Source organism: Sander lucioperca, chromosome 23 (assembly GCF_008315115.2).
Source record: "Sander lucioperca isolate FBNREF2018 chromosome 23, SLUC_FBN_1.2, whole genome shotgun sequence".
Lineage (NCBI taxonomy): Eukaryota > Metazoa > Chordata > Actinopteri > Perciformes > Percidae > Sander > Sander lucioperca.
Window position 1 is genome coordinate 18,726,054 of NC_050195.1, and position 27,899 is coordinate 18,753,952.

Consider the following 27,899-nt stretch of genomic DNA (forward strand, 5'->3'; position numbering starts at 1 on the left):
AAGTAACAGTAAGTAAGTAAGTAAAAGACATACTTTTGACTCGCTAAGATAATTTTAAATATAAATAAATGATCTCCATTCCTATCCATATTTGCTTCCCTCTGTATGGCTCTTCCATAGCAGTAGGCTATTCTGTAGGACAAGCTGATCATTTTAATAGTAATTTCATAGGTCACCTGATTGTTTCCCACAGTACACGACAGATGGCGCAGAAAGTCGTCTGTCTAGTCTTGGTTCCTGTAGCTTGCATGACAGTTAATTGACAGTTAACCTAAATATTCGACATGTTGTGAGTATCTGAGGCGCAATGAGAGGACTCTTTCTCTTTCTTAGTCTCAGTTCATGCTCAATGCACATGTGAACAGTAAAAACAGTCATCTCTTCGCTGGGTCTGTTGAGTGTCATGGATGTGTGTGCAGCTGCAGTGAAACAGCGCTGCTGTCGACAGTCGACACTCAAAGACATGGTGCTTTCAAGGGCCCCTCGTAAAAAAATCTTTGTCGTCGGTTTGGAGCATGGACTATATAAACTAGGTTTAGAGAAGTCCCAAGTAAAACTTGATTGAGACTTTAAAGAGTGGAGTGCATATAACGGTATTCCTCAATGTTAATATTGACCAGGCACCAGACCTCTCCTATCATTTCAGTCTGGTATAGGCCTACATTTATTTGAAATATGGGTTTTAATGGGTTGTGAAACAATTCTGCAACAAATAAAATGACATGAAATGAAAATAATAATAAAAAATCCATTTTCCTTTTACTTTGCTCTCCAGTGCCAGAGTACAATAGCAGCAAAATAAGCGTAATATATAATCTGGAAGTATGCATACATTGTTAATGTAAAGTAGCCTATATATTACAATTCAATTCTAATTCAATATAATATTGACAAAATATTATTTGCCGCTATATCTTATCTGAGGTGACACCGTAGTATGTCACAAAAGAATGTTTCCCTAAGCCTCATTAAATGTTGATTTTAGCCAGGGCCACAAGACCAGAGTTCTTCTGGAATACTTCAAATGCAACATTTTTTGTGGAACAATGCGAATGCTTTGTCTTTACTGGTGCCATAACAGTATGGTCCACCACATGCAATATATTTTTTAAACATGGTGACTGTATGGTTGTTGTTGTTTTTCACTTTAATGCTTATTGGTAGCATTGGTCCCCAAATAAGCTACACAGTTTTGAACATTTGGCTTCTTCATTTGAAACACAATGTTATCAATGCATTTGCTAATTGTTTGTACTGATGATTCAGTTTCAATAGGGAGAATTTCATTTCCATTCCAGGCATGGCTGGATTTAGGCTAGCTATGTGGCCTTGGTGCAAAAATGCAACCACATTTCCTTTGCTGGAACACTACCTTGCCCTGGGTTTTCTTATAATAGTTTGTGATAATTTGATTAACACACAATTGTTTAAAAATATGCTAAATGTACGTATGCAATATCAGCCAAAATATTAAGAATAGAACTTGACAGGCCCCTCAAAATGACAAGGCTTCACAAATAGGTAAAAAGGTCTTAGGGATATTGGACCTTGCTTATTATAGCACTTTTACTTAGTGCTTTACAGTTTGCCTCTCACACTGATGCAGAACAACCATGCAAGCTGCTTGCCTAACTATTAGGAGCAATTTGTGGGTAAGGAGAAGCTGGGGAATAAACCGCCAACCCACAAGAGCCACAGCCACACCATGGATCTTTACATTTTGATTTGTATTGTGCATTAGTGGCTCAAATTACCAAACAGATTTGCATGTAATCAAATTGCCTCATAGACAATCTGTCCAACGGCCAGTCAGTCCTGACATTGTCTGTGAAAATGATAAATTACACTCCAACTTCTATTCGGTTTGGTTTGAAGGGTATCCACAGCCCACCCATGTGCGTTTATGTGACCATTTCGATATCCGACAGTACTTGAAAGCAGCAGCAGCATAGTGGGCTAGTCGATATCAGCAGCACTAGCTAGGTAGCTACACCTCAAACAGCCACCAGCGGTTGCAGTTAGCTACAGATTCTGCACTCAGGCAGGCGAAGACAGGGACATAGCGACAAAAGAGAGGCCATTTGAGCGGATACTTCCTTTAAACAGGTGAGCACTTCTTGTAGAAATGTAAGCGGTGTATGTGTCGATGCTGCTTTACGTTGTTGAAAGACCGTTGAATGTGTTTAACGTTACTGTCTCCTGTCGCATAAACGTTAACGTTAGACTCGGTGTTTGGGGATGATGTGGTGTCGCAACCTGATGTCAGCCCAATAACGTCGGATATATAAATTATATTATTATTGTTATTATTATTATCATCAAGTGCCGGCTAACGTTAAGTTAAACTAGCCTAAAACAAATGAGTGGAGCTAGCTAACGTTATAACGTTAACGTTACTAACCCAAATAATAACTTAGCTAGCTAACGTTACTGCTAGCTAACTACAGTGTTAGCTATACAAGCCATTACAAATGCTGTAGGTTTAATGTTAATTATGAGAACATTTGTCAAGCATCTGGTGAAAAAGATGAGATATAAAAAGTTATGTGCTGCAGTCTAAACGTAGCTAACGTTAGTTAGTGAAAGTCTGGCAAGACGAGCAGTCCAATATTAAAGTTACGACTATTTTTAAAGATGTTTTCACTTGTTATGTAACGTTTTTGCTATTGTTATTATTAATATGCTCATGCTACCTGTTACACATCTCAAACATTTTTATTCGGCTTTGAGCCTTTCGGTTAATCTGATCGGTCTGCTGTGTTTCCCACACTTGACGTTGATTTGCCTGTTGATGGTAGCTTCCAGAAAGCAAGAGTACGGCTGCAGCCTGGAGACCTCAGGGCATGAGACGGGAGGTCTGCAGCCATACCCGACTCCCAGAAAGTGAGAGAGGAAGTAGTTTAAAGAGCAAGTTCAACACATGAAATAGGCTACTATATTTGCACAAGTGTAATAAAATACAGGAATATAAATATTAATAAGTTGAGGAATCCTAAATCTTTTATCAAGCAAAAATGACAAACATTAGCTGGTTCCAGCTGCTTAAATGTGAGGATCATTGTAAATTAAATATTTTTGGTTTTGGACTGTCGCTTGGACAAAACAAGACATTTGAAAACATATTGGGATCTGAGAACATGTAATAGACAATGTCCTGGATTTCCCACACATTCAAATGTGTAAATGGATTTACTGTCTAAGAGGACAATGGTCACTGCTGTTTACAGTAAATTAGGTCTTTTTGGGTTGATGGCCTCTTGAAACTTCTTTATACTAATAGAAAGTAAAGCGAAAAATCCAGAAAACTCAAATGAGCTGCTGATCATGTGCACACTTTGTACTGTTTTGAATCACAAACACTCCACTCGTTGCTATGAATAAATTCAGGTAAGGTACAAGCTTGTTAAGTGTGTCGTGTTTGTTTAGCTGTGATTTGTGCTAGGTGTTGGTTTCCGGCTGCTCAGAACCTGTTTTGTGTTCGAGAGTTCACTGACATACCTTCTCCAGCTGCCTTTGTTAATTACAATCACAGTAAGGGTGACTTTGTACTCAGTGTTAAATTAATAACAGTATAAGCCTGGGTTTTCAGGTTAAATAAGTCTGTTGTCAAAAGGGATCTAATTTGTAATCTTGGACAGAAACCGAAATACTGACATCTAATCAGAGATTTTCATCAAGAGATAAAATCTAGAGTTGCTTTGCTTGTTATTAACTGGGGAGTTGCTGTGCAAAGGGAAAACGTGAAAGCTTTTACAACACCGATGTACCTTTTATGAACACATACCCTGACGATCTAATACTGACATGATGTTGCTTATAGTAAGCATGCAAGACTTCAGGGCTGATAACTTGTGATTGCGGTTACTGTGAGGGAAATTCCAGTCATGTTCTTGGCCTCTAATCCTGATCAGTATTCTATTATATTGAGTTTCTGGTTGGACTGAATCTCATCCGTATTTCATTTTTATTATGCATTTGTTTATTTTCTCCTGAATAATATAGCCACTCAATGCACACTTGGCCCACAATAGAACCACATTAAAATCAATAAAGCAATTTAGATTATGCTTGATAACTGCTTAATAACTCAGCATTAAGAAACCTCACATCTCTCCTTTTAATGGTATAATGTATGTAGCATAGGGAATACTGTGTTATACCAGTGGTGTGTCAGTATAGATCTGTTGTGACAGGAAGGTTTGGACAGCCTCTAAATTCTGAAGTTCAAATACAGACCTACAGTATCAGCAGGCTGATATTAACAACTGACTTATCACAAATATATCAGCTTTATATGGTATAGGCCTAGCCTGTATGTTGACAGATATGCAAATATAAATTGCAGTACATTTTTTTTTTATCTGAAGTTCTATGTATTGCTGACATATTTTTCTTTTTTGAAGTTCAAAATATATCTGACGTATTTCTGTTTTTATTTAAGTTGTTATTAGCTAACCGTTTACCAACCAAAACGTACTGTAAATGTGTTTAACATTACACTTTATTGTTTAACTGTAAAATATTCTGCCTCAGTAAAACTTTTATCTTCACCATTGCAAGAATTTGACATGTAGTCTAAATTATCTACTGTTACACAATATTGCCCCTTCAAGGGAAATCTAATTTGGCACACCAGTATTGTACAGCTGAAAAAAACAAACTTGAACAGATGTTCTTGTAGTCTCTAGCTGCTCAACTTTTCTGGAAGTGTTTGCTCCAAAAAGTCTTCTTTTTAAATCATTGAATAATCTTCTGCATCTATCAATCGATTTTTGCAGTCGCTTTTCCCTTTTATCCTTCACCTGTTGCTCCTTAGAATCCTGTTTCTTTTTTAAAGTCATTTTTGGGGCTTTTTTGGCCTTTTATTTGACAGAATAGCTGAAGACCAGCGAGAGGAGAGAGGGGAAAGGACATGCAGCAAAGGGCCGCAGGTCAGACTCAAAACCGGTCCATTGCGGTAAGGACTGAGTCTAAGTATATTGGGTGCATACCTAAGCCAGCTGAGGGATGTAGTCCCTCCCAAGTCCTGCTCTGAGGTACCCTTGCAGTTGGTTGTCCTTAGTACACCTGTCAAAGGCTAGGTGATGGGGCTGAGTACCCCAAACCACCACAGCTGGCTCCTGTAAACATGGGAGAAGCAGCTCATGACTGAGGTCTTCACCTGATGACCTCTGTAGAACTGCTCTGTTTCATTTTGGCTGCTCACACTGCACCTAACTAGCTGCCACACGCATGATTTATCTCACCTTCACTTTGAAATACAAAATATTATGGGTGTCACGATTCTTCAAATCTTCGATTAAATTTTCGATTCTAAGGTCACGGTTCGGTTCGATTTTTACATTTATTTTTTTTAAAGCACAGGTTGCTATGCCATTTTTAGACTAGACTTTTATGCAATATAATATCTGACCTTTTGTTCGCAATGTACCACACTACATTGTCAAACATTTATTAACAACATAATGTAACAATAACTTATATCTTTAACCTGCCATCTAGTTTCTCTTTTGTAACTGCAGTCTTCTTCACAGAAGATGACATTCAAGTTCACAACAAAACAAACAATAAAACAGCCATGTCCATAGTCTTCTCTGAACAATTAAGTATCTTAACAAACTATTTCCGAACAGTTGAACGTATACCACACAGATTAACTGCCATGTTAGTCGTGCTGCCAGTGGAAGAATATGGTACACGGCACTAGGGTTGGGTACCGACACACGGTGCTAATACGGCACCGGTGCCTTAACAACCGGTATTTACCGGAACGAATAGTAACGCAGATTTCGGTGCATCATTTCAGTGCCGCTGAAATGCCACCGCTGCCCTCTGATGCTCCGAAACGGACGTTAGAGGCAACCGAAACATCGCTGCATGTGACGCTAGTTAACAGGTAACGTTGGCAGCAGGTAACGTTAGCCTGCCGTTAGCTAGCAGCTGGATTTAACATGGTTATAATGCTGACAGCTAACGTTAAACGGCGTGACTGTATTTCACTGAAGAGGATTCCAACACCGAGACGTAACAGTCTGCCTGCAGCTGCCGATGTCGGAAAAACAACACAGACGGTGCGTTCGCTTGAAACTCGCCTCACCAGCCTCGTGGTGCATTCAAAGTTATTGTAAAATACCCTTTTTCCATCTGGTGGTTGTTTTTGTCGTTTACCAGCAATTTACTGGTGAAATAAGTTATTGTTATGTTATTGTTATTAGATTTTTAATAAATCATTTAATTTTGACCATATGGTCTTAGCAATAAACAAGCCGTTCTTAAATGTCGCTGACTGTCGTTTTAGGCTCCTTTTTTTTCTTTTTTAAATATATACATATTTTTTTTTAAATCTTTTTAAAAGTATCGGTTCAGGCACCATTTAGGTACCGGCACCGTTTTAAAAGTATGGTTTTAGCACTAGTATCGGAAAAAAACAAACAAACGATACCCAACCCTACACGGCACGCACATAGCAGAGCTTGCAAACTGTGGCTTTTTTGTCGACAACGCAAACGTTGTCAACATAACTCACTGGAAATCCAAGCATTGTCAACATTATGGTAAAATAGGCAACACGCTGCTTTTCCATCTGTTTTTCTCTGACTTTGCTCTAATTAACAATAATTTTGAAGTCTTTGTTATCTATATTATTCATTTGACTCCTACTAGAACTTATTTCAGGAAAATAGAAAATTATAATAATGGACTGCTTTTGGCTGTGATCTGAAAACTGTTATTACCACCACTTCTGGTTCACTGAGGCATCATGGGATTGACTGACTGATCTGTTGCTCACACTGAGTTCTGAGCATAGTTTATGCTGAGCAGAGCAGGAATCCATCAGGTCTGGGTTAGCTGCGTAATGCTACCACAAGGCATAAATCTGCACGTACATGCATGAATACACACATATACACACACTGCACAGAACTAGGCACTAGTGTCCATTAACTTCTTAACTGCCGCAGGGGAACTGGTGGCAGGTGAGTGGGTCAGTAAGGGGCATAAAAGAAGATCCATTTAATATGATGAGTCGGGGCATTGGGTTGGTTTTTAGAGAAAACAGAGGACGATGAAGACTTTCTTTGTCATATCTCTTTAAGATTGTGGTCTAAATAAGAATCTGTTAAGGGAAAGGAGGTCAGTCTAATGTTGAGGATTAGATTTTAAATCAGTAAATGGGGAATTCAACAGGAAAATATAGTAAAGTGTCAGAGGGAGATTTGGAACTACTTCCTGACTCAAGCATCTGAAAGAGAGGCATTTAATACCTGTGCCATGTCTCAACCAAGGGGGTAAGCTTCTCCTCACAACGCGTAGCTCATATGGCGCCATTTTGATGCTAACAAGGACGCACCCCCCCGTTAGCATCCCATTGACTGCCATTCATTTTGACGTCACTTTGACAGCGAATAACTTTACATCTGAAGCGTTTAAAGACTTTATTTGTCCATTGTTTATTTCTAAAGAAACACGACAATGTATAAAAGGCTCCATTACCTTGTATCTCACGTTATGGCTCCGTAGCAGGCGTTTTTGTAAAAATAGGCTAACGATTGTGTCATAACCACGCGACTTACTGTCGCATAGTAGAGGAATTACCATATAGTACAGGAGAAGCTCGCAGGCAGTTTCGACTTACATTAGCTGTTTAAGTTTAATTACTAATGTTAACTAGCATTTTAGTTAGCAATAATTAGCCTGTGCCTATGTTATCTCCTTACATATACCTACGCTCTCCATCTCTGCAAGATTGGGAATGATTGAGATTTCTCTTGGCACAGCTACCAGAAGACTTACAACTTTCAGACAGGTTGCTCACGTCACATTTACGTCGTCTCTCTCAGTTGGAGGCTGCGCAGTAACGCTCAGCGCTCACCGGAAAAGTGCTTCTAATATCCTTCACTGGTCTCCATTCAGAGCAACGGGATCTGTTGGTCCATTCTATATACTGTCTATGGTCTCAACCAGGAGTCACTTACTGGCACTGCCATGTGCCAAACACCCCCAACCCCCCACATGCTTACAACACACAAACACAATCTAACTGCAAAGGCCACAAGTTATATATAGCAAACAAATAGGACACAGTGGACTCCCTGTGTAAGTAGCCCTCTCTGGTTTGTGTATCGTTTTTAGGGTGATAGCTAATATATCTCTTGATGATTAATGGCCAATGGTTTTCTTAGCATTTAACTCATTGTTTTAGTTGGCCTGTTGTATGATTTTGTCTGTCTGTGAAAGACAAATATGTTTTTGAGTCGTTGGATTATTTGTTAGGGTCAAGGTGTGGAAGGAAATCCAAAAGGTCTGTTAAGAGGTCACAGTAAACAGAGAATTGGTGTGTGTTTATCTCCTAACATCGTTTCCTCCCCCATTCTCTGTTATAGAAGTGCAGATTTGATGGTTTGTTTCTAACCAATTGTAGTAATGGTCTTGTTAAGTAAGATGCAGTATCATTTATTATTTAAAAAAGCGGGGTCCTGTAAGGTCGAGATTTGAATGCATCCCAATAGGACAACATGACGTGTTTTCCTTTTTCTTTTTTTTTAAGTGAAATAAGTTTTGCTAGCCAAAACATACAGAGATTAACTGATAAAACTATGTAGCTTTAATATATAGAAGAAACAGATCTTCCACTTAGTTTATCTTTATATAGACCACAGAGCAGAGCCTGAAAACCAAAGCCTGCTCTGCTTGTAGAGGTGTTGAAAGAAAACTTGTGACATGCTCTGTTTAAAGGCTGGTTTATGCTTCTGCGTCGAATCGACAGCGTACCCCCGCAGACCCCTCTGCGTCGCCACGAACCACCCTCCGCCGTAGCTTGATGTGCACCTCCAAAAAATTTTAACTTTGCGTCGAGGCGACGCAGACCGCAAGGTCTGTGATTGGTCAACTCGTCCTGTGTGTTGATAGTCGGTGTTTCAAGCAGCCTACTGTGGGGAGTAGCAACATGCAAGTTCACTGACATAAGTTTTGCAAATAAACTCAGACATATTTTGGTTACAATGACGGGGTTATCCGTTTTGTAAAGTGTAATATGTCAGTAACGTTTTGAAATTAGCACTTCGCCAGCAAGCAGTACTTTATGAGCAGTTGTGCTAAAGTTTGCTTGCTAACATAACAGAACTCCGAAAGTGTCACGCCGCCGTAGGAGCGACGGAGTAGCTACGGCGTGGAGTTGACGCAGAACCATAAAACAACCTTAAGTCCCACCCACAGCAAAACATATTGCAATGAGAAAGTATTATCCTCTTAATAACAAACAATTCTAAAATCCTGCTTCCCCTGTGTGATTTGCACAACAATTGATAGGTAGGCTATATAACGAATAATATCAACAAGGGATGTAGATTTATACTATTTTTATTGAAATGTACTACTTGCTACAGGCAGAGAGGGCAAATGAACAAATCAATGCACATAACTGTGCCGATCTGAATTAAAATAGGCCTATTTTCCATTTGCAAGACTGAGGAAATAAAACAATACAAACTACAGTACAAACTGGCTCATAAACTGATCAAGTACCGATGATCAGGTGTCTTTCTGCAACTCGCGATGCGCATAAGCCTCTACCTGACGCCCCTGCGCTGTTTTGATGCGGTTCTGCAGGGAGAAGCCTCTCTCTGCTGGCAGACTGGAGACAGGCTTTACACATGCTACCTTGGCCAGTTTGACCCACTCGATAGATTTCACCGTAATCCCAATAAGCACCGCAGGCTGCTGTTTAGAAAGTCAAGCCACCGTAACTGCGGAGAGCTGTCGTCATATCTCGATGTGCATCTGTGGCATTAAGGTTAATGAGAGGGGCTGTAGCTGGTGCCGACTCGTCCTCGCTGGCAATTTCTTCGCTTAATTTATGTTAGTCCGGCAGCTGCTTGGTTTTATAAAGTAATTTACAATATTTCCCTGTTTTGCCAGGGCTTTTATAATTTCTTTGTATCTACCTCTAAATCAGGGATGGGCAACTGGCAGCTATATACATTTTTACATTATATACATTTTTACTAAATACGTTTAGTAATGCATTACTAAATGCATTTGAATATGATAAATATAAATGCTGGTAAAATAAAATTTGATTACAGTATATATTTAGTTGTTTTCATTAATTTGGTAGCTATACTTGGCTAATTGAATGATAAGGGTTACAGCATCCTACTGGTGGAAGTGCGCAGTCACAATCTGGCCCTCAGGTAATGATTATACAATTTTTGTGGCCCTCTTTATCATAAATGTTGCCCATCTGTGCTCTAGATTCAGGATGTTGGCAGCAGGTGTTATTATATTCCTAGCCAACTAGGTACAAATTGCAGAAGATATTTTGAGCGCATGGCTTTGATGACAATGATGTGTTGGTGCAGGTCACCCTCTTTGTGTTGTAATTTAGCAAAAAATAAATAAAATCTGGGGCTTAAACTAGACGACTTGAATATCTTCTGATACTTTTTCATCAGACCTGTTCTTTCTTGTTTTTGAGAGGCTAAGCTTTATAACTTCAACATTAAGTCATGTTAAAAAAAAAAACACATGCTCTTTATTAGCTATCTCCAAATTTCAAAAACATGTTCACATTTTCTCTCCTGCAGCCTCCGGGTAAGGGATGATCACCCGCTTGTTATGTAATTTTGCTGGGCTTGTATTAGCTTTGCTGTCCTCCCTGCATCTCTATTTCAGTACAGTTGATTACATTGTTGGGTATTGTCACCCTGTTTAATGCTATTGCCCCCTCCCCTTTACAGATTTATCCAACAGGTCTGGAAGGGAGCTGTCTCGCCCATCACACATGGCTACACTCAGTCGCAGCTGGTTGGGCTCTATCTCTCCAAGCTAACATGTCTTAACAGAACTTCACTTTCTTTCCACAGAGGCCTTGAGGACCCTCACACAAGACAGAGCCATGCTGGAATACTACCAGACATTAGGAGTCCAGAAAAATGCAACGCAAGAGGACATCAAAAAAGCGTAAGTGCCCCTGAGTGTGTTCTGCTCTTATTTTTCCCCTGGCGTTGTTGTTAAATGTCACCCACTCAGAGGCGTGTAATAGGTTAATTATATCCCCCTCTAGCTGTATAAACTAGAGGGAGAGAGCAGAGAGGCTGCAATGCAGAAAGTTTCCACGCTTCTTCCTGTAACCTTGCTGCTGTCAAATACCTTTCCCTTACACTCACACACGTCTCGCCCACTGAACAGGCCAGTTCCAGTTAACTACACTTCCTCACAGGTTTCTCACTAACATGTTTTGTTGTGACAAGTGAATAGTTTCCTATGAATTGACTTTGGGGTAATTCAGTAAATCACTAAGTGATAAGTAAAATGAATGTGAATGCTGAGCACCTTCTATCTCTATGCACTGAATTGTTGGCTGCCAAAGTCAAATGTTATCTCTCGACGGACACCAATCAATAAGTCATATCTTTAGCACATGACCCCTGCTCTCTGTTCTTGATCTCTGATTGAATTATTTGCCATGCTAGCAGCTCATTTCTAGGGACAACAATGTTGGTCACTCAGTCAGTCCACCACTTCAGTCTAGACTGAATATAACCACCACTATTGGATGGCTTGCCACGCAATTTGATATAGACATTTATTGTGCCCAGAGGGCAAATCCTAATGAATTTGGTAATCCTTTGACTTTTCCTCTAGCGCCACCAGCAGGTTGACTTTAGTATTGATATATCTGACTTGGCACTTACTAATAGTGAAGTGCCTGAAAACCAAACAAATATTGATGATAAAGTCAAATCAGTCAAAGGCCGTCGTTAAATGTAATCAAACCCAAATGAAATGATATGGTGTTTGTCATTGCACAGTATTTTAATCCTCTCACGACCAACTCTCTTATCATATAGTCAACTTGATTACGTGAAAGCTAGTAGTTGTTAACATAGGAATCTCACCCATCTCTACCATCCACCCCATATCATGTGAACACAGCCTCACAGAGCTAGCATGGCTCTAGACTCTTAGTCTTGTTGATTAAATGTGATGACTGGGTATAATATTAAAGAGTCTGTCGAAGACCTTTTTGAGATGAGCATTGAGTTTTCAGAGCAAGGTAATAGCTGCTGTTGCTTTTACTAATGAGCACAGGCTTCTGACTACAAAGACTAACACCACATTGTTCAACTGAGTCTGCCTGGTTGACCATCGACCAGGCTTTAGACAACCAGATGACGTCACAGATTACAACAAAGACGTGGACTACAAAGACTATTCACTATAGACCCATAAGGGAGTCAATCCCTGGATTGTGTGCAGCCTTTTTTGCTGGCTGACTCTCAGTTCTTAGTCTTGTCCACATCATCTGTGTGTCCGCTGCCAGTGCTGCTGTTGGGCTTAAAAACAAACAGCTGATGCAGCGTAAGCCACTGTGTGAGCCTCCACTGCACGTCAGCGGAGTTCAGGCTGTCTTTGTTATTTCTGCTTGGATGGGGGGAAGGACAGTGTTTGCATGTATGTGTTTGTGTGTGTGTAAAGGGGTGTCTGTGTGTTTGGTGTAGTCATGGTTGCCACCCTAAAAAAAGACTTGCATGTGATATGTGTTTCTGATAGGGGGATGTCCATTATACAGACATTCACATTTTCCACCTTCTATTTTTGTATTAAGAACTGACTATTTGCCCTTTGAATATCTGCAGTATATGACATACATTGTGTGTTTGTCTCCGTTTTGATGTCAATGTCTGTATTTTAACTGTATGATATTTGTGTCTCAGTTACAGAAAATTGGCATTGAAGTGGCATCCAGACAAGAACCCAGACAACAAAGAGGAAGCAGAGAAAAGGTTCAAAGAGCTATCAGAGGCATATGAAGTGCTCTCAGATGGTACGGTTTTTCTGTCAAGGAAGAAAATATGTAATATAGCCATGTTAAGTGGTGAATACATCAATCTTATGATTGGTGTGTCTCCGAATGTTAAAAAAACTTACATCTTTGGAAGGGGTAGGGTGTCGGTTTGCTATTACCAGTATGATAACTTTAGGTTTTTGGAACTGATATCAGAATTATCAATCATGTTTTCCTACATGCGGCCCTGAAAGAACTTTGCTTACAAGCCTCCCAAGCTCTCACAGTGGTTACATTGTATAATAGAACTTCAGTAGTCATGACCTACTGGCTCAAGGACAAACCTTTAATGTTTTATAAATTGTGGGACCCGTTTTTAAATTACACTGAAATGGAGGATGCACAAACTTTGAGAGCTTGACTGAAATCCCTAGAAAGACTCTTACATGAGTCTTATTCAAGCAGTATATTGTAACACTTCACTGCTTAGAGATCTGACGATGTATTCATTCATTTGGTTGGATTTAAAATAAAATAAAATAAATTACAAATTCAAAGAATTTATTTTTCTTGTTATTTAAAACAATTAGATATGTTTTTATTTTTATTTATTTAATTAATTAATTTAGTTCTTGTTGGGGTTGCTTTGTGAAGAAATAAGTTGCTGCTTTCTTATATAACATGTCTTAAAGTAAAAAACCTGGTCTAAAACCAATAGAGATACTTAACAAAAAATATAGTCAAGTTCAATACAGTCTGTCCAATTATAGAATATGTTAACAAAACTATTAATTTGACCAGGCATATGATTCCAACTTTCAGTACTTAACAGTTTTTGACAGTTTGTGCAATGGACACATTTAGGTCGGTAACAAAAAAGTATTGTGTAAAATATACCATGCATCATACGTGTAAAGCAGGTAAGTCATTTCTCATGATTCTGTTTCCTAAGTGAGAGTAAAGTAGTAAGAAAGTAAGAATAATGCTGCAAATATAAAAATGTCTGGAATTTAAATGTAGGTTTGAGAACACAACAGAAGCCTGTAGCATTTTCATTGTATTAGCTCAGTCACAAGAAGCAAGTATTTTTTGCATTCTCAGTGCACATTGTCAGGCTTGTTTATGCTGGAGTGAGTGGGTCCTGTGCCAAGTTCTTGTGTGCTGCACACGCATAGTTTCCACGCTTTTCACGCCTTTATTTGACCGTTGAAAAGCAGCTAAATACAACACAGTAAATAAGTGCACATGCAGATGGTCAAACTGATGAGTTAAATGCTTAAAACACGTGGAAATGTGGACAAGTTTTTGATTACTAACTTTATGCACAGTGAAAAGCAAAAATTAAAAGGGGCAGTTAATTAAATGCTAACACATACTTTGCAGTGTGAAGACTTTCGTGACCCTGAGGTTTAAAATAAAGCGGCGTGGGAATGGTCTCTTTCTGTTGGTCTGCTTTATCTGTCTCTCTATCTTATCTAAAGTCTTACTCTTCCCACAACAGAAAACAAGAGGAGTACTTATGACAGATATGGCAAAGATGGCCTTTCAGCAGGAGGAGGAGGAGGTAAGGAGACGGCTTTCAAAATAACAAAATAATCATTTCAGTGCGACGGAGATGATTGATAAGATTTCAGTAGTCAATTCTAATATGGAAATGGCAAAATATGATGAGGAATAAAAATAAGATATAATTTTGAGTCTCTGTAGACTTAATCTTTTTTTAACGGCATGGTTCTTCCACTATCCTGAAAGTAATTTAGCCACCCGTTATTCATTCAAATAAAGTACAAACAGCCTGGTAATGCGTTGGTATTTTTTATGACTTGCAATAATAGTTCTGTTTATAATGCCATCTCTGATATGAATATATCAGATAATAATTGATGATGATATATGTTCTACAGGAGGCCATTATGATCACTATGGCGGCGGTGGCTTCACATTCCGTAATCCCGATGACGTTTTCAGGGAATTCTTTGGCGGCAGAGATCCATTTGCAGATTTTTTTGGTAAGTCCATTTCGATTCTGGCAAGGCACTGATGGGATTTGATGTTTTTAAAGAGTAGGAAGAAAGAGGACCTGAAGAGAGTCATAAGAGTGCGGAGTAGGCAATGGCTATTATTAGCTGCATAATTCTATCTGATCAAAAATATGCACAGATGACCTGAGAAGGCACAATAGAGACAGAAAAAAGGAGAACATCCTTTAGTTTCCTGTAAAACATTTCATATTGCTACTTCCTTATTAGTTTGTCTGTTAGCTGTTAGCTAGCAGCTCCTGCTGTGTAGAAATGTGGAAGATGGAGCATTAGACCCAGGAAACTTTCTGTAAAGCCCTGTGCTAATCCCCAACACCACTGCAATATGCCTCTCCATTACTCTAAGCACTGTTCACCTCGGGAGGTCATCTGCCACTAAATGCCACTTATTTATGACATTTTATAGGTTTAACAATTAAAAGATAAATCGAGAAAGTAAGTAGGTAGTAGGTTTATAGTAAAAAATAATCGTTAATGGCAGCCCTACATTTTTGCTATTTATTAAGTTTGCCTCATTATTTATATCCGATTTGACAGTTGTTGACTGTGGATGTTTTTGTAGCCACTTCGTAGTGAATAGTTTCAAAGCAGTTACTCTTAATATTCTTTTGTCCACCACTTCTCTCTGCATTTTCCGCAGAATTGCAAAATAAGGGTAGATTTTAGTTTTTTATACAACCCTTGTAATCTATTCTACTGCCTGCTAAGGTATTATACTGTTGACCAGTGGCTGTTTATTTGTTAAAATGACAGCTTATCATAATGCCTGATAGTTGATTGTATCAGAAATGTAAGTAATTTCATTATGTACAGTATATGAGTTTGGCGCCTGTCCTGGGTTGTCTGGGTTCAGCAAAAGGCTGATTGGAAGGCATGTGTAGTTCACCCTGCGTAGCTCTAAATATGGAGTTCAGACACAGGCAGAGGATGGATTTGAACATCTACATCACTCAACTGGAATGCTTTCAAAAATAGCTTCCGTATTAAAACAAAAGCAGATGTAATAACGCCAAGTGTTTGTGTGCTGTATGTCTCCATTCGTCAGAGCACATGTAAAACGTGGTACAATGCGAGCACTCGAGCATGGGTGTACAACATAAAGTTATTGAAAGTATGAGTTATTAGAAGTGATGCCTAAAAAGGGGGGTACTGAATTAGAACTTGAAGGGAAAGTCAAGTCATCTTTTATATCAGATTGTTTTTATAAACTTACATACATTAATGTTGTATTTAATAACATGGATAAGTTAAAAGTGCTGGAGCTCGGCTGTTGCCGTTTACTCTCTTCAGTAAACAAGGGCCGCTTAAAAAAAGCCAAACCATGATGCTATCTGCACCGAGAGTAAAGTTCAAGTTCTATTTTGACTGGGGACAAACATTTATTATGCTTGATTGGTATGCAACAGGATATGTCCAAACGTCCTGCTTGTCAGGTTTATTTCAACTCTATATTTAGTGTTTTTTCTCGGATGGATCTATATAAAGAACCATTTTGCTTTGACTTTCCTTAAGATGGCAGCCACAAAATAAGAGGGTTCAAATGTGTTGATAAAATCCCATCCGGCCTCCAGTCCCTAACTGTCCAGCAGCTCGTCTCAGTGAGCAGCAGCTGGTCTTGTGGATCTGTCACTCACCCACCCTAGAGCGGCCAGCAGACTAAGGTGTGGTGGGAGGAGGGGAGGGGGCCTACGACGAGGGCTTAGTTATCTGCCAAGAACAGCACACACTTATTCTCAAATGAACATGTGAAAGTAGTAGACAAGAAGAAATTTCAACAGACTATTTTTGCACACTTTTTGTTGGCTGTAATGCAGAAATATATAAAAAAAACTAATAATGCAAACAATTATCTCTATAATAGCTCCCATAATTGGACTTAGTACATTGCGGTGTACGTGCACATTGACCCAGTCACTTAAATGTATTCTTTGCTATTACATCCTGTGCTGTTATATAGGCGTGGCACATTCTTTACTGATTTAATCTCAGTCTTTGAGCTTGACTGCCTGTTCTGTCAGAGCACATAAGTGCGAGAGCGAGAATGCTTTAACTTTTCTCCCAGCTATCCCTTTGTGTACACTGATTAGGTACAAAAGCATTAAACCAGAATGAATGTGTTTAAGCAGCATTTCTCAGCCTTTACATTCCTCTCTCTTTCTTGCACTGATGTCTACCGTCTTACCGACAGCTTTGTAAGAGCGGAGCTGTCTCCTCTAATGTCTTCTGCGAGGTAAATGGACAGTAATGTAGTTACAACAGTGGTCGGGTATACGTTTATTTTAAGCTTTCTTTCAGAGGGAACAAGTGAAGCTTTCTTGACGCTGCCTCGGTACATTCAAGGCTGAAGGAGTCTTCTTTCAGCAAATGGTGCCAGTGATCCAGCCTTATCCTGCTGAGGTGACCCAGTTTGGCAGTGTGCAATTAGTAGCATGTCCACAGGGTTTAAGGATGAGAATAAGTGGTGGGCACTTTGACAGTTTAGGGTTAAGATTGTTCCAGAAATTACCAACTGATGTGCCTCCTTCCACCGCAGCTTTTTTATCATCAGGTACTTAGACTTGCATTGCCAAACCTATCTTCACAGCGCTGTGTCAGTGCTGGAGTATGATCTGGCTACACCACGTATCTATTCTGGGATAGGGGACAAAACGCTCTGGTTTGGTTTGTATTTCCTTTAACCAATCACAACCGTCCCTTAGCAGGGCTAAGCCCAATAGCAGATATAGCGAAAGGGGAGGCACATACACATCCGTTGAACCAGACTATCATGCACTTAAATCTTTTGGAATCTAGAAACAACCTTAAAGCTGCTCTAATCAATAGTTTTATATTAGCAATGGATCAAACGACAATGTTTAATGTGAAAGGGGTCACTGGTATTGACAAGCCCATAGATAATTACAAGGGGGTAAGCGAGCGTCCACAAACCGTAGCTCTTATGGTGCATTTTGATGCTAACAAGCCATCACCCGCCGTTAGCATTCCATTGACTGCCATTCATTTTGGCGCCACTTCGCCACAGCGAATAACTTTTCATCTGAAGCGTTTAAAGACTCTATTTGTCCATTGTTTATTTCTAAAGAAACACGACAATGTATAAAAGGCTCCATTACCTTGTACCTCACGTTATGGCTCCGTAGCAGACGTTTTTGTAAAAATAGGATTGTGTCATAACCACGGGACTTACTGTCGCATAGTAGAGGAATTATCGTATAGTACAGGAGAAGCTCGCAGGCAGTTTCGACTTACATTAATTGTTTAAGTTTAATTACTAATGTTAACTAGCATTTTAGTTAGCAATAATTAGCCTGTGCCTATGTTATCTCCTTACATATACCTACGCTCTCCGTCTCTGCAAGATTGGGAATGATTGAGATTTCTCTTGGCACAGCTACCAGAAGACTTACAACTTTCAGACAGTTTGCTCACGTCACATTCACGTCTTCAAGCTCAGTTGGAGGCTGCGCAGTAACGCTCAGCGCTCACCAGAAAAGTGCTTCTAATATCCTTCACTGGTCTCCATTCAGAGCAACGGGATCTGTTGGTCCACTTTAACGGTCTATGGATAATTATCATCTAAATCTGTGTTGAGCTGAAACCCTTTCAGCTAATTCTGGTTTTAATTTGGTAACTGTTAGATAACTGCTAATGTTGCTGTGTATATATGCTGGATATGTCAGAAGGCAACTGTTTGCTGACAATTTCATCAACTTAAAAGTGATAATACGTCAGTATTGTGTTTACGGCCTACTTCTGCTGCTCCCAAGGGGGAAAAAAGGAACGCAGGTTTAACGTTTTTTTGAAGAACTGAAAAAATGGAAATGCTACCACAATTTTGCAATACAATATGAGCTGAAAATCTTTCTCGTTCACAGTTCTGTAATTTGCACTTTGTTTCCCCTCCACAGCTGATGACCCCTTTGACGATTTCTTCGGAGGGAGTCGCAGTCACCAGAGAGCCACAAGCCGAGGCAGAATGGGGGGATCACTCTTTGGTTTTGGGAGCTTCCCAGCGTTTGGGCCTGGCCTCACAGGGTTCGATTCAGGTGCAAACATCCCCACAAATAACTCCATCCATTATGAATGTATGATGCTTTTCCATTTTTACTGACTTTTTTCTTGACTGTGTGGTCTTTTGCAGGTTTTAGCTCATTTGGAAACATGGGTGGAGGAGGATTCACTTCCTTCTCTTCTTCATCTTTTGGTGGCGGCGGTGGGGGAGGAGGAGGAGGAGGAATGGGTAACTTCAGATCTGTGTCGACCTCCACCAAATTCATCAACGGCAGAAAAATTACTACAAAACGGTACCTAAATGGCCAGCAATTTTAAAAGGAATTGTTTGGCATTTTAGGAAATTAGCTTATTTGCTTTCTCCTTGAGTTAGATGAGAAGCTTATTATCAAGAAAAGGCAAAAGGCATCTCCATTATTTCTTTAAGAACCCTTTACCAGCCTGACTTTCTGATCTCTGATGTCTGCTTTTTGTGATTGTTACAGGATCGTGGAGAATGGCCAAGAGCGGGTAGAAGTGGAGGAGGACGGTCAGTTAAAATCTCTAACAGTTAATGGTAAGGAGCAACTCCTAAGACTGGATAACAAGTAATTATCTCGCCGCAACATTTGACCAACATACAGTTTTCACACCTGGAAAAAACTCACCCAGTGACTGTGTTTGGTACCGGCGGTTGGTCTCTCCTCTCTCTGTCCTCCTGCATCTCATTCCAGAAGAACAATTTTTCTCATTTTAGCTTAGCTGCAAGGGAGGCGAGAGAGATATTCACAATATTTGTATATTTGTATTTATTCCATTATTATGGGGGGACCGTTTTATTGGGATTTGTCTTTTTGTTTACTAAATAATTTAATTTAATTTTTATTTCTGCCATAAGCACGTACTTTATTTCTTTTTTGCTTTTGGGGTGGAATTTGTCTTTCTTATTGTCACTGGAAAACAAGATGCTGTACATTTAGACATAGGCATGTCATTTTTGCTCTTTTCATTTGACCAATTTAACAAGTGAATGATAAAAGCTTATCCACTTCACCCTAATGTCTTTAACTTGAACTTCACCATGCTAACCTGTTAGCTGTTACCATGTTCACGCGTGTGTAATATGAATGACAGATTATTAATAAATTAATAAGAATAATGTGCATTTTTCTTACTTTTGCTTTTGTTTGTGTATTTGAAAATACCACAGTGTGTTACATTTTGTTTTGCATGATTTGCTGATTCCAGGAGGCTGCTTTGTCGTTTCACTGTAACTGTCAGCAACTCAAACTGTAAACCTACAACTGCACAACACCTTACACTGTTACCGGACACACAGGGGAATTTTCATTTTTGGTAAAAAGAAAAAACAAAGTAAAGAGTTCAGATTTGGTCAATAAACTTCATTTCGTGGAACGTCCTGAAAACTCTGCTGCAGTCATCTGGTGGTTTTGTGATGTTTCTTTTGGCTTGAGTGGCTTTTCATCGTCCCACTCTTCCTGGATGTATGAGGTGTGTGTGCTTGTGCCTGAACGCAGTTTAAACTTGCTTCACACAACCGCAATAAAGGAAACCACAGCGGCTGCTTCTTTTGTACACTCACCCATCATACAACTCACAGTGTGCATTATTTTAACCTACTAATGCCTGGTGACTCACATAAGGGCTTGGTCACTGATTCGTGTGTGTGTGTGTGTGTGTGTGTGTGTGTGTGTGTGTGTGTGTGTGTGTGTGTGTGTGTGTGTGTTTTTACTAAAATAATTGTATTCATTTATCACAGAAATCATGGGGTAAATCACTTTGTTTTCAGCAAAGACATGCCTGTATCCTTGAAACCTGAGGTGTTTTTTCTGCGTGGTAGGTATGCTGTACCTTTACGGACCAGGTGAGAAGGAAACAGGATTCATGTGCCCTTCTACCTGTTTCCTACTTTCTCTTTTCGCCCCTCCCATCAAGACATTTTTATTGGCTTGTAAAAGTGCTGATAGTGCACCTCTTTTGAGTACTTCTCAAACAACCTGAGCTCTGCAGAGACATTGACTCCAGCTAACTCCAAAATGAACTAATTGTTCAGTCTATCTGCTAAACAAGAAGCTATCTTTTAGCTTGGAAAATCCTATTGGTATTTAAAACTTTGTTGGGCTCAGATTGAAAGTTAAGTGGTGCTCATGATTGCAAGTGGGTCAGAGGTCACTGTACAGAGAACAGTTTATGTGTGTTTTCTTGAGGAATGTGCTCGGGCTAGTTTATTTACACAAGCCTCACTGCATATTCTTGCAAGAGACAAGTCAGGAGTGGGGAAACCGAGGGGAAAGAAAAGGGCAGGCCGATGCCTTTTAGTTGACTCATGCTGCAAATGAGTATTTTTGTTTAATTTAATGTGTGTGTGTGTGTGTGTGTGTGTGTGTGTGTGGAATACAATGTCTTCTGCAATTTGGCTTATATTTGTATTGCTCCTTCAATTTCTTTTTCACCAGTGCTGATTGAAGCGGCGCTTGCGCAGTCCTGTTGCTAGGTGACACTGCAGCCCTGTGCCAGTCTCTATTGCTTACATAGCCTGTATGCTCTCTCTTCCTCCCTCTCTATGTGTGCGTGTAGATGTGATGAGTAAATTAGGGATATATGTTTTAGATAGGGATTACTACACAAACTAGCAATACGCCGCAATATCTTATTACAAATTGTATGATCTACACAAATATGTCGTCGTTGTGGGCATAGTAGTAGTGTAGCCTAGTGTAATATGTGTTGCAGGAGAAGGAATTATATTTATGGTGCAATAGCTCCCTCTCCTGGATCAGTAGAGATATTTATAATTGTGTGCTTTAACTAGATCCAGAAGTTTAAACCATTGGTCAATTTTGACACTCCAATAATCTTTGTCTTACTTTTATTTACAGGGTAATCTAGGCCTAGCTCTAATTATTTAACTACAGTTTCCATAATTTGGAAAACAGGGCGTACAATGTTGCTGTGAAGTTAGCTGTGGACTACAAATTGTGCCCCGTTTTTGCATTTTGGCCTGTATTTGTTCCCATTTTACCAAATTGGCACCTTTTTAAAGTATGCCGAATTAGCTATTAGCAGTTTCTGTTTGCAATATAGGCCTACCACTGCGTATAAAGATAACTATTACTGGATTACTTTAATACTGAAACTCTGAAAAATGTGATGATGCTTAGGCATGTTCCGGAGTTATGAGGAGCGTCTTTTTTTCTATTATTTCTAAGCGGATTTACGGACGCTTATTCGCGATGGACATCGGAGATAAGGGTATCCGCGGGCAGTTTAAGATTAGATAGAAGTCTATAAATTGAGAGCTCCAATAATAGAGGAATTTTAATCTCAGATTTTTTCATTTGGATTATTTTTAGAGGTCTGATGAGAAATCAATAGGCTAGTTTGTCAAAGACAAGAAAATAATAGAGACCAAGTCCAAAAATACATCACAAACACATTTTTCTTTCCTATTTCGTACCCAGGCAATCATCTACAGCCCACTATAATTTTCTCCTGACTCTTTTTAGGGGCATATAGAATTAACTAAGGTCTAATGATTTTACTTTTCCTCGACTTAGACTGTATGTCACCTAAAGCAGTGGTCCCTAACCTGGGGGTAGTGGCCCCTACATGGAGGAGACCTTTGAATTTGAAGGTGGACCCTCATGGCCACTAGGTGACACTGTTTGTATACAAAAGACAGCATGACATCATCTGGCTAAATGATAATTTCCTACAAACACGTTTTTTAGGTATTGATTTCTAATGAGAAATCTTAAATTCCTCAATTTAATCCTCAATATTCACATTTAATTGTCAGTATTCGTTTTAGTAGTTATTGGCTTCTCCTGCATCCATCCATTCATTTCAATATGACACACAATACTCTGATTTCCTGTCCCTAAGTTTCCTCATTTTATGAAAGATGGCTTCCTGTTGGCAGAAAGCCGCATCCGGTGTTAACCCCCCTCCACCTCATCTGCTTGACAGCTTAGCATGAAGCATCGAAGCGGCCGAGAGCCGCTGGCCAATTTATAAACTATGGCAAAGATAAGCTGCCAGTTTCTCTTTGGCCATGTCTGAACAAGGACACAGACTGTATCTCTCTGTGCTCAGCAGTAGAGTCACATCAGCACGACACCAGGTGTCTTGAACTAGAGGAAGGTGGACTGTTGAAAATAATCTGGTGCACAGTTGTGGTTGTCATGTAGGGTTAGCCCCCACCTGGACAGTGATTTATTTTAAGCTTTAGGCTCCAGCCAGCTGCAAGTAAGGCTGCTTTTGTCTGTCACACAAAGATTTTGTGGCTGTGTGTGTGTTTAGGTGTTAACCCAGGTGTTTGTGCCTGTGTACACGCTCCTGTATTGCAGTCTAGACGGTGTGTATCACACAGCTTTTACAGATTGACACAGCATTGTTTAGCCTGAAGACAAATGACATGCACTCTCAAAACAATAGCTGCAAATGAAAGCATCCAGAACTGTGTTCACTCTGCTTTTCAAATTAAGTCCTTGATTCAGAAAATAAAAGGCTGCCTTGATGAGCATTAAAAGATCTCATTATCATAACTGCAATTTGATATTGTCTTTGTTTAAATTAATTAACTGTTGATGGATTATGTGACGGTGGAAGGAATCTTATCACCCAGGTAACCCCAGCCCAAGATTGCTCTAAATATGGATCTTCTGGAACAAAGCGCACAAGTTTGGAGCATGTCACATACATGTTGGCTTAATCCAGCTGTCTAACTTCACCTGTTTGGATCACCAGACAAATGCAGGTTGAGATTAGATGTTTTTCCAGAGCTGGATAGAGAACAGGTAATTTTCAGAGTAAGCCACCAATTGTCGTGTTTCTGTTGGCTCCACTGGGTGCTGGTCTCTCCTTGCAGGGGTCAACTCTGTGTTTTTAAAAGTGTGTTCAGTTTAAAAAGCTGATGTGCAAACTCCAAAATAAAGAAGCCAGGGACTAAAGCAACACCAATCACCTGTTTTCAGCAAGAAAATAAATTACATATGGCAAGAATACCAATTTTGAAATAAAAGCATTGTGACAAAGAAATAGACTCAGGTCAAAATGGAGGTCCTGCAGTAATACGATGCCTATTCAAAGGCAATTGAAATCCAGTGATGCCTTTGTATCTGTTAAGACCTGGGCACATGCAGCCTAAAATCCCTTGAGCTCCTCCTGAAAGCATCGAGAGAGAGCCATCTCCCTCTAAAATGTCCCATAAAGCAAAGAAAAAATGTCAAGGATAGTGTTGCCATATAGCCACAATCTTCCATTTCGTTTCACAATCTACATTAATGATTAAAATGACTATATGTTTATGTTGAGATACTCCCACAGGTGTACAGCAACATGTCAAACAAAGCTGTCATGTCTCCAATGACTTCTGATGTGTTTAAGGCCAGGCTGTTACGCACCGTGCAGGGGATTTTGAAATGCTGGTACAGATCCTCCTCTAAATGGGACCAGGTTCAGCATGCCGAGCATCTGGCCTCCTTTCTTCTCCTCTCCACTGCTTTAATTACACAACACAATGGCGATGAGATCTGCCTGTAATCTCACAGCATAATAAATCCTCCCCCCCCCATACCCTGCCTGCCACTAATTCAATATAAATGTAAATTACCTAGAGAAAAGAATAACCAAATCTCATTTTATTTACATGACTAATCACAATAAAGTCAGGCAGATGAAAAATGAATGAAATATATGGTTGTCGTTTGAAAGGAAGGAGGTGTCTGTATCGCCTTAGGCACTCTTTTAACTTCTTGTTTTATATCATCCTAGTTGTTTTATGTTGGTTACATCAATATGCCTTTTTGCACTTGTGCTCAACTTGCTGTAATAGATGTGTTTTTTTCTATCTGATTGTATCCACACTGCCAAGGGCATCACATGGTAATATGTTTTCCTTTCAGGTAACTTTTTTTGCACCACACATCTCATGTCAGAAGGCTGAAATTCAAAGCACTACACAGAGGGAAAAAATAATGTTGGCTTGAACACCTCAGGCCATCAATCTAGACCGCGAGAAGAGAGGGTTTAGTTGTGATTCATTCCCTCTCTGCTCTGCTCTGCCCACACCCACAGACATTGCAGGCGAAGATCCCTTGGAGGAAGAGTTCCGTTGCCGCAGACAGAACGCACTTCCTGGCCTTGGCCTGCACCAGCGTTACCTAAGGAACTCCGCTCAAAACCCCTCGGAGGAAGAGGAGGAGCATGGCCTACAGAGCCTGGGACTAACGAGAGGTCCGCCCACCCGCCACTGCAGGGCTGATTAATTACCAGCACACAGGGCTCTCCTATAAAGAGTAGAGTCTTAATAAGCGCAGCTAATTGTCTGCTTTTGTGTCTGATGGCCGCACAAAAGACAATGACGAAGAATGGCGTGTCTGATTGGCAGATGTAAACACAGAGGACAGAGGTGTTCATTAGGCAGCTTTGTTCTATGCTGCAGTAACGACCTGAGGTCAGAGGTCACCCTCTGTTTTCCTTCACAGGGTCAGAAAGTCACACACAAAAGCTGAGCAATTATCTGCAACACACAGTCCCTGAATGTTTTATAATAGCAGCTTCGTTAGTTAAGGAGGGAACCTTTAATTTAACTGTGAATACTTCCTGCTGGAATGCAAACAAAAGCCTTCATTTTCTGTCTGAGATACTGACACTGACCGCTCCGGGAGTGTTTTTAACTACTGAGTTTTAAATGTGAGAAAATGTCATAAAAAAAGCCATTGTACATAGTATGCCACAAAAAAGTTATACAAATTTCACAATATAGTATGTTGGACAAAAGTCATAAAAAGTCATAGTATAGCATGTCATAAAATATAAAAAACACACACTTCCTACTGGGATGCAAACAAAGGCCTTGATGCTCTGTCTGAGATAATGACACAAACTGCTCAAATATGGGTCCTCAGAGAGTGTGTTTTTAACTACTGAGTTTGAAAAAGCTGTTCCACTTTCTAATAATTCACACTTTCTAAAGCGTTTGCAATCTGTGACTAATGTCAATGGTTAATTAATAATGTACTAATGCTTTATAGATAACTTACAATTATTAACAACATTTTGGCTGCTGGTGTTGATCCTGTTTTTACCTTCTCACCTCACATTTGTTTGTCTTTTTTAGCTCCCATATTCACAATGAAGGTCATTTGACCTTTGACCTTTTGGAAAATGGCTGCAGGACATCTGGACCACAACTCATTTATAAACGATTTATTAGCTTCAAATATGGATTTATTGCACATTTCCTTCTCAGAATAATCACAGATATTTATAAATGATAAAGTATTTCATGTGAATAATTGCTTTCAATCTTTCTGATGGAATATACAGTATATTGAATTATGGTTCCTGGACTTAGCCAGGCTAGCTGTTTCCCTCTGCATCCAGTCTTCATGCTAAGCTGAGCTAACATCATAGCGCTGGCATCATATTTAACTGACAGATGTGATCAATCTTCTCATCTACCTTTCAGCAAGAAAGCAAATAAGCTTTGTTCAATGACTCACCAGCCAGAGAGATTTTTCAACCTGGCAACCCATAATTTATTTTTTATTAATGTCTATAAAATACATATAGCATTAGTAAATCTCAATATTTAATGATAATGTTCTATTATTTTGTAGGACACATGGACACGAAGAGGAAGAAACTGTGGCTAAAGGAGGCAGAGTCCAAAAAGAAAAGGGCACCTCGACACTTCCCTCGGTTTGGTGGACTTGGTGCCTTTTATTAATCACCCACAGACGCACACACACACACACAACGCACACGCACACACACACACACACACACACACACACACACACACACACACACACACATACACATACACAGAAGTGCAATCAATGTGTATCATCATATGTGACATTAGTATTAGTACTTCAATGTTTTGTTTTGTCCAACATTTTTAGTAGTTAAGCTTTTGCTGTATGTATTGTGGGTGGGCCCTGTGGATGTACAGTGGGCATTCAGAACTTAAATTAATCTCCAATGATTGGACTTTTTACAGCACACGTTTTCAGAAAGTGTGTTTGACAGAGTTCAGGTGCAACGAGAATTAGTTTATGATGAGCATGAAAATGACTGCAGTAATAATGTGTAGCATGTGAGAATAAGTGAAGGTCAAGCTATTCAGTGGATCCTTTCTCAATAGAGACGAAGAGAGAGAGGGACATCTGGGGAATGTGAGAGTACTCTAAAGCAGAATGAAAGCACTGAAAATTTAGTTTTATTACAGAAAGAAATTAACATGTTCTGCTCACTCCTCCATCACACATGAAAACTGACAATCAACACTCTGGCAGCAACATTATCCACTCTTTTACCACTACTCCCACAGGGTGAAAAATAGCTATTAAACCCTCTCGAAGTTATTTTCTTTTTTTGTAGGATTCTTTTTACTGAGTGGTTTCAGCAATGTGTTAACCTTTCGTGGGTGTTTTTGTAAAGTATTTCTAACACAAAATAAGATTTCCCTCGTCTAAATTCGTCCTTGACAGGTTGTTCTCATGATTACTGTGAGTGTAAATGTAGAAATGTCTGAGAAATGTTCATTTTTTTATGGACTCCTACCAATAAATGCTTAAAGAACAACATGTCCTCATGCTTTTCATTGTATCGTATTTAGTATCCTATCGTATCTATCAGTGTTGTAGTACTCGAGATCGGTCTCAAGACCACTTTTTTAAGGTCTGGGTCTTGTCTCAGAATCGACCGCATTTTTACTCTGTCTTGTCTCGGTCTCAGATAAAGAGGATTCAGGATTTTATTTCAAGACCGGTCAAGACCACAACCGCATTATGATTATTTTATCGAGGCATTTCTCATGATACAATTATGGCAATAAAAGAGGTAATTGAAGAAGCCCTGTCTTTGTCTTGACTAGGTCTCGCCCTGTCTTGGTCTTTGTCTTGACTTGTTCTCAACCCCTCATGGTCTTGGTCTCGATACACTCTGGTCTTGGTGATGACTTTCTTTCTTTATTCTTTCTTTATTCAGGATCCCCATTAGCTGCCAACAATATAGCAGCTACTCTTCCTGGGGTCCATAAAACAATC

At 39.6% G+C, this 27,899-nt stretch overlaps 1 protein-coding gene across 9 annotated transcripts; it reads left to right on the top strand.

Annotated features, from left to right (window-relative positions):
- The first annotated feature begins 1,882 nt into the window (after positions 1–1,882).
- Positions 1,883–27,435, top strand: dnajb6b (DnaJ heat shock protein family (Hsp40) member B6b). Of its 9 annotated transcripts, XM_031292853.2 has the most exons (11): positions 1,883–2,106; positions 10,866–10,962; positions 12,720–12,829; positions 14,292–14,355; positions 14,693–14,799; positions 18,738–18,875; positions 18,971–19,133; positions 19,326–19,396; positions 24,919–25,077; positions 26,466–26,603; positions 26,678–27,435. In XM_031292853.2, the coding sequence occupies exons 2-10, from the start codon at positions 10,898–10,900 to the stop codon at positions 26,573–26,575; spliced, it is 987 nt and encodes a 328-aa protein (XP_031148713.1). In that variant the 5' UTR covers positions 1,883–2,106; positions 10,866–10,897; the 3' UTR covers positions 26,576–26,603; positions 26,678–27,435. The 9 variants fall into 9 exon arrangements, 7 of the variants coding, with proteins under 7 accessions (XP_031148713.1, XP_031148716.1, XP_035853890.1 ...); XR_004896447.1 differs by lacking the exon at positions 26,678–27,435 and having other exon boundaries at positions 14,292–14,365; positions 14,695–14,799; positions 26,466–26,512; XR_004896448.1 differs by lacking the exon at positions 26,678–27,435 and having other exon boundaries at positions 14,292–14,360; positions 26,466–26,512.
- The last annotated feature ends 464 nt before the right edge of the window (positions 27,436–27,899 follow it).

What these genes read in the sequence shown, in the direction of transcription:
- dnajb6b (XM_031292853.2), top strand. Translation starts at nt 10,898, where the DNA reads ATGCTGGAATACTACCAGACATTAGGAGTCCAGAAAAATGCAACGCAA. An exon ending in TCAGCAGGAGGAGGAGGAGG is followed by an intron (nt 14,356 to 14,692) that starts TAAGGAGACGGC and finishes TATATGTTCTAC; the next exon opens with AGGAGGCCATTATGATCACT. An exon ending in CCTCACAGGGTTCGATTCAG is followed by an intron (nt 18,876 to 18,970) that starts GTGCAAACATCC and finishes GGTCTTTTGCAG; the next exon opens with GTTTTAGCTCATTTGGAAAC.